Below are 12235 nucleotides of genomic sequence, written 5' to 3' on the forward strand. Positions count from 1 at the left end.
GTTCCTTCTGGGTAGTGCTTGTATGTATGTAATGGGTAGTAAGTAGTAGAGTAAGTAAAGGTGAGGATCGGGTGAGCAGGCCAGAGATTCTGTTGACCCAAGTAAGCAAAGCAATTGCACCACATTTCACATACATATCGACTAATGCAGTGCCAAGCACACTGTCATTTCCCAACATCCCATGTTTCACAATTTCTGCATGAAATTCGCTTCCCTTTTGAGCATCTTTAATGCTACTACAAGCTTTCAGAATGCAAACATAGGTGAGTGCATCAGGGGACAACCCCTTTTGTTGCATCTTCTCAAAGCAACAGAGAGCTTTTTCCCCATGCCCATATTGAGCATAGCCTCCAATGAGGGCCGTCCATGAGACTACATTCTGAGTTGGGAGCTCATCAAAGACGAGTTGTGCTTTGGAAAGAGCACCACATTTAGCATACAAATCCACTAAGGCTGTAGGGTGCATTTCAGAGGCCAAGTGCAATTTGCACTATTAGATCATTTTCTAAAAAACTACTGGAGTTTCCCATAGCCCGATTCTGACAACCTCTGTCATCAAAGCATTAAAAATTCCACTACCAAAATAACAATTGATATAAATGTGTTTTGAAAATACTTAAATCTTCAAATTACACAAATTGCCAACCACAAAAAGTTTCTAAGGTTTGCTTTTGGAGACCAAAATCTCCAAAGTTAAAGACCAAAAACATTTTGTTGCAATTAACATTTGAGACTCTTGAAGTCCTAAACCCTAAACCCAAAACTAAACCCTAAACCCCCTCAACCCAAACACATCTTATCAAGAAGAATTAAATTATTGTCTCTTAACTTCCGGCTCACAAAAAATACTGATTTGACCTTGGAAGAGGCAAATTAGATGCTGTTCCCAAGTTCAGCTGCTAAACCAATATACGTTTCAGGTGTAAGCTGTAGCAATTCATGTTTAACGTATGAATGAATATCTAAACTATCGATGAATAGTTGCAAATCCTCTTTTCCTATTGTATTTCCTCGAGTCAGAGCCTTTAGCTTTTCATATGCTTCAGAAACACAAAATTCCCGCATGACCTGCAAAAAATTTCACATCCATTTTATCACCTCAATAAAAACTGCATCCGTAATATAGAAAATGTTCATACTGCATTACGATCATCATAATTAGTAAACAAACCGTTTGTATAGGCTCCGTGAGAACTTCCCAAGTTCAAAAAAGATCATCTTTTATTCGTGTTTGATCCACCTGTTATTGTAGCACATAGAAGACATAAAAAATCTATCCTAATTTTTAGGCACGCAAGACTATTCTTAATTTATTCTAGCAAAGAAAACACGGTGCAACTGTATCCAAATTTATGATAGGCTTTGGTTGTGCAATTTCTACCATTGATTCAGATGGATATTGTATGAAAGAACTCTTCAAATAAGAAATAGAAACAGCCAACAAAAAACACATCTTTTACTAGTTGAAACAATGATAGCACATACCCAAGCACTTAACGGTTTCTTACGATGCAATGTATCATACACAAACCTATTACTGTAGTTAAACCTAAACCCTTCATATAATAAATAAAAAGCAGCAACTGTATCCAAATTCATCATAGGCTTTGGTTGTGCAACTTCTACCATTGATTCAGATGGATATTGTATGAATGAACAGAGTATCAAAACCAACCACACCTTTCCACATCAGCAATTTTCAGGTTTAATACTATTCCATTAAGATACGATAACCAAGCATTTATTGGAATTTAAATCTTCCCACAACAGCATTTTTCGAGTTGGCTTTCTAAATTCAAAATGAGAAAAGCAGCAAGGAAGGAGAGAACATGACATCATTCAGGAACACAAGTTCAAATGCAATGAACAAGATGATATAAATCCACGGGGGATCATTGAACTCTTCATATAAGAAATAAAAACAGCCAACAAAAAACACATCTTTTACTAGTTAAAACAATGGTAGCACATACCCAAGCACTTAACGGTTTCTTACGATGCAATGTATCATACACAAACCTATTACTGTAGTTAAACCTAAACCCTTCATATAAGAAATAAAAAGCAGCAATTGTATCCAAATTCATCATAGGCTTTGGTTGTGCAATTTCTACCATTGATTCAGATGGATATTGTATGAAAGAACAGAGTATCAAAACCAACCACACCTTTCCACATCAGCAATTTTCAGGTTTAATATTATTCCATTAAGATACGATAACCAAGCATTTATTGGAATTTAAATCTTGCCACAACAGCATTTTTCGAGTTGGCTTTCTAAATTCAAAATGAGAAAAGCAGCAAGGAAGGAGAGAACATGACATCATTCAGGAACACAAGCTCAAATGCAATGAACAAGATGATATAAATCCACGGGGGATCATAGAACTCTTCATATAAGAAATAAAAACAGCCAACAAAAAACACATCTTTTACTAGTTGAAACAATGGTAGCACATACCCAAGCACTTAACGGTTTCTTACGATGCAATGTATCATACACAAACCTATTACTGTAGTTAAACCTAAACCCTTCATATAAGAAATAAAAAGCAGCAACTGTATCCAAATTCATCATAGGCTTTGGTTGTGCAATTTCTACCATTGATTCAGATGGATATTGTATGAAAGAACAGAGTATCAAAACCAACCAGACCTTTCCATATCAGCAATTTTCAGGTTTAATACTATTCCATTAAGATACGATAACCAAGTATTTATTCGAATTTAAATCTTGCCACAACAGCATTTTTCGAGTTGGCTTTCTAAATTCGAAATGAGAAAAGCAGCAAGGAAGGAGAGAACATGACATCATTCAGGAACACAAGCTCAAATGCAATGAACAAGATGATATAAATCGACGGGGGATCATAGAACTCTTCATATAAGAAATAAAAACAGCCAACAAAAAACACATCTTTACTAGTTGAAACAATGGTAGCACATACCAAACACTTAACGGTTGTTAGGTGTAAAGGCCCGTTGTTCACAAATTAGGTAATTATTCGTATATGTGAACACATTGTTCACTTGGACAGGACACCTCCTTTTATAATGTGAACACACCACTTTCTATGTAAGGTTAACTAATATAATAACCTTCTTTTTTCTTGTGTACCAATCAAGGCGGTTGGGTACACCAAAGATCTGTGTGTCTCTACTCTCATCTCTACTACAGTCCTGTTTGCTGAACGTCATCTCTCAATAGCTGATCCGTTAAACATCCCTCTTTACCTTTAACTGGTATCAGAGCCAAATCTCTTTCCTCTACTTTGCTGTTTTTCTTTAGATTCAGAATCAGCAGAAAACACAGATTTAAAAATAAATAAAAATAAAAATAAAAATAAAAATCTGTCAGACCCTTTCCTATTGGTATTCTGCTCAATTTCTGAAGGCATCTGTCATAAATCTTGGGAGCAATGGCCTCCACTTCAGCTGAAGTGAAAAACCTCTTTGAAATCAAGAGATTTGATGGAAAAGGTTTCGAATTGTGGAAAGAGCGTATGCTGGGCATCCTCTTTCTAAGAGATTGTGAAGATGCTCTCGTAGAAAAGAAACCAGAGAGCATGGAAAATGATGCTTGGAACACTCTGAATAAGAAAGCCATTACATATATTAAAATGGCTGTTTCTGATGAAATTCTTGTAGATGTAAAGGGCTTGACTACTGCCCATCAAGTTTGGGAGAAACTTAAGAAAACTTACGAGAATATTACTCCTGTGAATCAGGTGCATTTGATGAGAAAACTTGTCAGTATGAGGCTTGATGAGTCGAAAGGTGCAACAGAGCATCTATCTTTATTCACAGGTACTCTCTCCCAACTACAAGATTCAGGATTACCAGCTTTTGATGACAAGCTCAAAGCTATCTTCCTACTTATGACTTTACCGGATTCGTGGGAAACATTAGTTGTTTCACTATCTAATAGCCCCACCTTGACCTTCGATGGTGTGCGGGGCTCTATTCTCAGTGAAGAGATTAGAAGACAATCTAGCGGAGAAGGTAGTGGTTCAGCATACAATATTAGGGGGAGATATGATAAGAGGAACCCAAATGTAGGACAAAGAAATAGAAGTAAGAGTAGAGGGAAAGGAAAACAACAAGATATCACTTGCTATCATTGTGGCCGTAAAGGTCATAAGAAACCTGATTGTAGATATTGGAAGATGGAACTAGAAAGGAAGAAGAATGTTGGAGAGAAGAAAAACAAAGAGGATAAGTTTAATACAACAGAGAAAGCTAATATGGCTTCAAATGTTATCATTGAAGACCTATCTGGTGAAGATGGTGATGTACTTTGTATTACAGGTGATGCCTTTATAGCTCATGTTCAAGACATGCAAATCACCAAAACAGATGTTATTGATGCTTTATTGTCAATCGATGATGGATTGACACAGACATGGATAGTAGACTCTGGGGCTTCGTTTCATGTTACTCCATGTTTGGAGTGCTTTACCACATTTGATGCAGGCAGTTATGGAAAAGTTTATCTTGGTAACAATAGTGCTTGCAATATTGATGGTATTGGAACCATACACTTGTCTTTGGATAATGGTCAAGAGCTTGTGCTCAAAGATGTTAGGTATGTACCTGGCATAAAGAAAAGTTTGCTATCTGTAGGACAGATGGATTTGCATGGTTACACCACATTATTCGGTGGTGGATTATGGAAACTAAAGAAAGGATCTATGGTTATTGTGAAAGGTTGCAAAAAGGGCACTCTGTACTGTTTGCAATGCAAAGCTTTACCTGGAAAGTTTCTTGCTATTGCTGAATTCGACTCTCGTTTAGAGCTTTGGCATAAGAGATTAGGACATATGAGCCAAAAAGGACTTGAAGTCCTTTCTGCTTTAAAAAGATTTGATGTTAAAGGATCAAAGCTGGTTTTTTGTAATGATTGTCTATTTGGCAAACAAGTGAGAAATTCTTATTATTCTGGTATCTCTCGTAAACCAAATGTGCTAGATTTGGTGCATTCTGATGTATGAAGCATGCCTGTAAAATCCTTGGGCGGTGCTGCATATTTTATTTCCTTTATCGATGATTATTCTAGGAAGATTTGGGTGTACTTGATGAAAAGAAAAGGTGATGCATTTGATGCATTTAAATCTTTTCATGCATTTGTGACTACTCAAAAAGGAACAAAACTGAAATGTCTTAGAACAGATAATGGGGGTGAGTTTACATCTGCAGAATTTAAGTCTTATTGTAACTTACATGGTATTAAAAGAGAGCTTACTGCTCCATATAACCCTTCATCAAATGGGGTGGCAGAAAGGTATAATAGGACCTTGTGTGAGCGAGTACGATGCATGCTGTCCACAGCTAATCTCCCTCATGAATTTTGGGGAGAAGCATTAAAAACCGCGGTTCATATATGTAATCGTTCTCCCAACAAGTCCTTAAAAAATCGAATCCCTGAGGAGGTTTGGTCTGGCAAACCAGCTTCATATGACCATTTACGAATTTTCGGTTGTGATGCGTTTGTACACATTAGAAGTGAGCTGAGAAATAAGCTTGATGCTAAGTCCACCATGGGCATTTTTATGGGCTATGGTGATGAAGGTGAAATGGGCTATAGGATTTGGTTACCTCAGTCCAGAAAAATTGTACGCAGCCGGGATGTTGTTTTTAATGAAGAAAAATTGCTGAAAAATGCTTGTTCCTCTGTTGGGAACTCTAAGAGCGTTACATTTCAGCAATTACAGCCATCCACAAAATCTGAAAATAAACCTCATGATGCTATACCAAAGGTTGAATATGATGGTCAACCGGTTATCTTTGAGCCAGAAGAAGTTGGACAGCAAAGAGATGCTCATGAAGATATTGGTCAACGAGATGAAGGTACTGAAGAACAAAATATAGATGTCGAACAACATACTGGACATGGTTCGCAACAGCCAGAAAGTGCTGAAAATGATTTTCCTCCAGATTTAGAACCAATCCCAGAAAATACTGATCATTGGGTACGTAGGTCTAATCGTTCAAGGAGGCAGGTATATAGATATGACCCCTCTTTGCATTATGTCATGCTGTCAGATGAGGGTGAACCTCTTACTTATAAGGAGGCAATGTCATGTGAACTTAGCAGTAAGTGGGAGCTTGCAATGCAAGAAGAAATAAAATCTTTATATGCAAATGATACATGGGATCTTGTGTCCTTACCTCAAGGAAGGAAAGCTCTTCCAAATAAGTGGGTTTATAAGGTAAAGGAAATTGAAGGGAAACCAAAATACAAGGCAAGATTAGTTGCCAAGGGTTATGCACAGAAGGAAGGTATTGACTTCCAAGAGGTCTTCTCTCCTGTTGTGAAGATGACCACACTTCGTGTGCTATTTGCTCTCACTGCAATGCTTAATTTGGAGTTGTACCAAATGGATGTAAAGACCGCTTTTTTGCATGGTGATATTGATGAAGAGATCTACATGAAACAACCTGAGGGTTTTGTAGTCTCTAACAAGGAGCATTTGGTATGCAAACTAAAACGTAGCTTGTATGGCCTAAAACAAGCACCACGACAGTGGTATAAGAAGTTTGATACTTTTATGCTTTCTCAAGGCTTTGATCGTAGCTATGCAGATCATTGTTTATACACGAAAAAGGATATCGATGACAGTCTTATCATACTTGTTCTATATGTGGATGATATGTTGCTAGCTGGGAAAAGAAAGACTAGTCTTGATGCTCTAAAAGATCAACTGAAATTGGTCTTCTCTATGAAAGATTTGGGAAATGCAGAGCATATTTTGGGCATGAGAATCAATAGAAACAGAAAAGACAAATTGTTGTTTTTGTCACAAGAAAAGTACATTGAAAAAGTGCTTAACAGATTTAATATGGCAGAAGCAAAGTCTCTTGGAGTTCCTTTGCCGTCATATCTTAAACTCAGCAAGGCTGATTGTCCAAAGGATGAGATGGAAATCAATGCTATGAAGGGAATTCCTTATGCATCAGCATGTGGTTCTCTAATGTATGCTATGGTAGCTACTCGTCCAGATATTGCTTATGCAGTGGGAGTTGTTAGTCGCTATATGTCTAATCCCGGGAAAGCACATTGGGAGGCTGTCAAGTGTGTTTTCAGGTATCTTAAAGGTACACAGAGAAAATGTTTATGCTATGGGAAGGGTGCATTAAATTTGCAGGGATATTGTGATGCAGACATGGCAGGTGACTTGGATACACGTAAGTCTACTAGCGGGTATATATTTACAGTTGCTGGTGGAGCAGTGTCTTGGTGCTCCAAATTGCAAAAGATTGTAGCACTGAGTACTACTGAAGCTGAATATATTTCAGCTACAGAAGCTTCAAAGGAAGCTATATGGCTCAGCAGACTTGGTGAAGATCTTGGCATGTCTGTTAGTACTCCTGTGTTAGGATGTGATAGCCAGAGTGCTGTGTATCTGGCTAAGAATGCCATGTTTCATTCGCGCACCAAACACATTGATGTGCGACATCACTTTATCAGACAAGTTTTGGAGGATGGTCTAGTCACATTGACCAAGATCAAAACACAGGATAATCCTGCAGATATTCTCACTAAAAGTCTTGGCAAAGCTCAACATGAGCATTGCATACAGTTAGTGGGAGTTACTTGAATGTTCACATCGGACCTTTAAGTGGGAGGTTGTTAGGTGTAAAGGCCCGTAGTTCACAAATTAGGTAATTATTCGTATATGTGAACACATTGTTCACTTGGACAGGACACCTCCTTTTATAATGTGAACACACCACTTTCTATGTAAGGTTAACTAATATAATAACCTTCTTTTTTCTTGTGTACCAATCAAGGCGGTTGGGTACACCAAAGATCTGTGTGTCTCTACTCTCATCTCTACTACAGTCCTGTTTGCTGAACGTCATCTCTCAATAGCTGATCCGTCAAACATCCCTCTTTACCTTTAACGGTTTCTTACGATGCAATGTATCATACACAAACGTGCATGATGGAACAACCATGTAACTTGAGCTTAGTAGAACTTTCTAGGGTTTCCAAATTTCTACCCAAGTGCAAGTGACACATCACTAACAAGCATATACATAAAGTAGCAATGCACATTCTGCTAATGCATTAAAACGACATTGTTCTGTGAAAATGGAGTACCTGAAGCTTGCCAATGCCCCTGAGTGTGCTTTCATATGCAATGACAGAGTAAGCAAGAGGTAATCCAAGATTTCGAAGGACAGTCGAGTCTGACAAGTCTCGCTGTCAATATGATATGCAAACATGGCATATTTTAGTCCATAAGTATTTCCCTTTGTTTCTAATTCTTATTGGCTAGAATTTACCTGCCACCTTGAGACGGGCAGCTTTGAGCTCAAGTGTGATGAAATAGCATTAGCAAGTCCAAGATTTCCTTCACTATTTTCAAAATCAATAGGATTTACTTTGTGTGGCATAGTTGAAGAACCAACTTCATCAGCTTTGACGCGCTACACAATCCAAAAGCAGAAAATTAAGTCGCAGGTTTAATGTACCATAGAGGCCTTTAACTACAGTAATAGGATGAAATTAGAGAAGCAATTTCAAATATATAGTCATATGCCCTGAAGGGTATAATATTAAAGGATAATTATATACCTGCTTAAAATAGCCTTTAGAGATGTAGCTCCAGATATCCCGATCAAAAGCAAGAAGAATATTGTTGAATTGTGAAATAGAATCGAACAGGTCTGCAATGTAATCATGTGGTTCAATCTGGCAAATACAATATGGAATTAAGTCAAGCAAAAGAGACTGAATCTTTGTAGAAGACACTTGAACTAAATGCTTAACAAAAGCTTCTAGACCTGAGTGACAAAAGGATTGAAATCCAAGCCTAGCGAGGAGACAAAAGCTTCTGCAATAACTTCCCACTTAACGTTAGGATATGCAACAACATGAGCATTGTAATTCCCAACGGCTCCTGCAATTTTTCCTCGAAACTTGGTGGCAGAAATTTTCAGATATTGTCGCTCGAGCCTGTAACAAAAGGTTGCCATCTCTTTTCCAAGAGTAGTAGGCAATGCAGGCTGTTACATGCATTAAAAAAATATTACACGCTTGTATAAACCATTATATAAATCACATTACTTTAAATTATACTATTATACATTATTCATAATCTGTGGGAAGCAACAGCTTCCACACACCCCAACTGTATGAGTGAGAGTCAGCATTCTTTACAAGTCAGAATAAAATCAATTTCACACAGGTAGTACTACTCAAATGTCAACTTCAAGTGCATCGGTTGTTTACCTGACCATGTGTTCGAGAGAGCATTGCTATGTCACTATACTCACGAGAAAGTGAACGAAGCGACTCGATAAGTTCTGCCATAATTGGGAGAACTATTGTGTGTATAGAATGTTGCAACATCAATCCATGTGCTAGATTATTGATATCCTCTGATGTACATGCAAAATGTATGAACTCCAACACCTAGTGCCACAGGCAGAGGACACATTAATTAAATTTCAAAAAACATTATGATCAACCCTTGATACAGAGGCAAAACAGAAGAATTGACCATGTATTTGCTCAAATAGTGCATATAATTCTCAATGATAGAACAAGGGCATTTGAGGAGTAAGGAAAAAGTCAGGCATATTTTGATCCTAAAATTCCTTCCATCAAAGAGAAATGTACTTTTTCTTGGAGCCAACCTTGACGCTACTACCATGTACCTTCTCAAGTTCAGGATGTGAGCGGCATTTGTCCTTTAAGACATACTCGACGGCCTTTACATCATGATTGGTAACTCTTTCAACACCCTTGACAGCACGGGTATCAGCCAGGCTGAAATTCGAAGAGATACTCTCCAAAAATAGTCGAGCATCTTCACTAAATAAAGGCACTTCTTCAACTTCAGGAATTTCAGACAGCTTCAATAGCCACTGCACCTGCAAGATTTGCTATGCCAACACTCTAAATGATCCCACAACACACAAACTATCTGATAGATGACCAAATAATATTGTTGTTTATTTTCAATATTATTTTCATGCATACGTCTCAGACCTTGATAGAATTGCAAACGCAGGAAAATAAATAGTTAATGTGTGTATTTCTGTGTTTAACTATGTATTTTATATCACATACATCTTTGTCTGTGTATTGTGTATTGTGTATATGTATGTGTGTGTATTATGTATATGTATATGTATTCACATATATGTACATATGTGTCTACAATATTGTGATGTATTGAAAGAGCAAGAAGAAAAGTGAGGAATATCAAACCTCGACAAGCACTCGGTAACGGATCAAACCGTACTCACTCAGATAGGCGCTTAGCTTCTTCACCTGCCGAGCATAGCGCCCATCCAGAGGCGAGATTGCCATCAATTCGGAGCGCTCTTCTTTTGCAGTATTGTTGAGGAAGCTCTCCATAATCGAACTAACATTCTGTGAGAGAAGTTCAGAAATGAATATAAAACACTTTGCAGTATTGTTGAGGAAGCTCTCCATTGTCGAACTAACAGTCTGTGAGAGAAGTTCAGAAATGAATATAAAACATCCGGATTAAGTTTCCATTGAATATACAAATACATATCCATGTGCATATGCATATGCATATGCATATCCATATCATATGCATATGCATATGCATATCCATATGCATATCATATGGATATGCATATGCATATCCATATGCATATCCATATGCATATGCATATGGATATCCATATGCATATGCATATGGATATCCATATGCATATGCATATACATATACATATGGATATCCATATGCATATACATATGGATATCCATATGCATATGCATATACATATACATATGGATATCCATATGCATATGCATATACATATACATATGGATATCCATATATACATATGGATATCCATATGCATATACATATGGATATCCATATGCATATCACAATATTTAGAATATATATATTGACCTTGAGGGAGGTGAGCATGTGTGCTTTGAATGGTGATGAGGAGGCGGCGGTGGTTAGGGAGATGGCACTTCTTCTGTGTGGTCGCATGTGGATGCGTTGGGGAGGAGAAGGAAGAGGTAGCGGCGTTGGGGAGCATGGAGGAGTCCTGCTGCTGCTGGAAGCATGCGGAGATGGGGCACCGAAGAAGGAAGCCAACGCTCTGGCATCAGAGGCCCAAGGCATGTTGAAGAAGAAGAAGAAGAAGAAGAAGAAGAAGAGGAGGAGCCGATATCACACAGCAGCCAGCCCACGTGTGTCTGTGTCTGTGTCTATAAACAACGTTGTTTTGTGCTTTTTATTGATACCTCCCTCTCCTTTAAACAACGTTGTTTTGTGCTTTTTTATGATACCTCTCCTTTTGATGTTACTGCAAGCAATAGGATTTCAACATCCAAATTAAGCATTTACATGCCATGTCCTTTCTCACTTCTACCATAACTTTTCACTCTTTGCAACTTAGAAATTTGCCTCGAGACCAACCAATTAAACATTATTCTTATTTGCAAAGTGAGCACCGTTAAAAAAGAATGGAAGTGATGGATGGCCATGTGCGCAAATAAGAAAAAAAAATTGCATATGAATTGGATGAAGAGGCGTTCAAGTTCTGCTTAGTGCAAGTTTAGCATGTGTCATGCTCGAGAAGCCTTAAACAAGCACCTTTTTTTCTGCAAGTTAATGAAAAGCCTTGTTTCGACAAATTCATTCAATACCTCGAGAACATAACCTAGTCTCGGAAGCATGTAATACAATATTATTAATTCAATATTCAGAACCTATCAATGATTGCCATAATGAGATAACCATGAAGGTTTGTTAAAGCTTTGCTTTCCCCAATCTAGAGATGGTGATGGCCATATCTCTGACCCACGAGAGATTCCTCAACCTCGACGACTACCTCCATTATTACCAGGGAAACCACATGACTCCACAAAAGACTCTATTGTGCTAAAGACTCGGAGTTTACTTGCCTCATTATTAATTATCGATCTGTGAATACATACATACATTATTACATATGTACATACAAATACATAGATACGTACGTACGTACATAGTACGTCTATACGTACATGCATACATACGGACATACTTATGCATGCATTCAAAAAAGGTTGAGAGACGAAGGCGAGCGAGGTAGGCGAAGGAGAGGAGGAGGAAGAAGTCCCTCTCCTATCTATTAGTGGTTGTATATTGTTGCAAATGTTAGTTTTCCCAAATGCCCCTGTAAGAGCCAAACACGTTTTTATTGGTCCCCCAAAGTATCCTATTTGATCAACCCCCTCCAAGAGAGA

The 12235-nt window shown here is 37.9% G+C and overlaps 1 protein-coding gene across 1 annotated transcript; it reads right to left on the reverse strand.

The window, feature by feature from the left end:
• Window positions 1-842: 842 nt before the first annotated feature.
• Window positions 843-11179, reverse strand: LOC147856672 (uncharacterized). Its single transcript, XM_087328264.1, has 10 exons — window positions 10905-11179; window positions 10223-10465; window positions 9667-9882; window positions 9239-9421; window positions 8791-9012; window positions 8582-8698; window positions 8290-8433; window positions 8105-8206; window positions 1172-1240; window positions 843-1068 (listed from the first exon to the last, which is right to left on the reverse strand). The coding sequence occupies exons 1-9, from the start codon at window positions 11124-11126 to the stop codon at window positions 1205-1207; spliced, it is 1485 nt and encodes a 494-aa protein (XP_087184390.1). The 5' UTR covers window positions 11127-11179; the 3' UTR covers window positions 843-1068; window positions 1172-1204.
• Window positions 11180-12235: the final 1056 nt, after the last annotated feature.

Source organism: Azolla caroliniana, unplaced genomic scaffold (assembly GCF_043228905.1).
Source record: "Azolla caroliniana isolate FFs.n. ecotype wild unplaced genomic scaffold, voAzoCaro1.0.p SCAF_12, whole genome shotgun sequence".
Taxonomy (NCBI): Eukaryota; Viridiplantae; Streptophyta; class Polypodiopsida; order Salviniales; family Salviniaceae; genus Azolla; species Azolla caroliniana.

What these genes read in the sequence shown, in the direction of transcription:
- LOC147856672 (XM_087328264.1), bottom strand. Translation starts at nt 11,126, where the DNA reads ATGCCTTGGGCCTCTGATGCCAGAGCGTTGGCTTCCTTCTTCGGTGCC. An exon ending in TCTCTCGAACACATGGTCAG is followed by an intron (nt 9,013 to 9,238) that starts GTAAACAACCGA and finishes TGCATGTAACAG; the next exon opens with CCTGCATTGCCTACTACTCT. An exon ending in GGGGCATTGGCAAGCTTCAG is followed by an intron (nt 1,241 to 8,104) that starts GTACTCCATTTT and finishes CTACAATAACAG; the next exon opens with GTGGATCAAACACGAATAAA.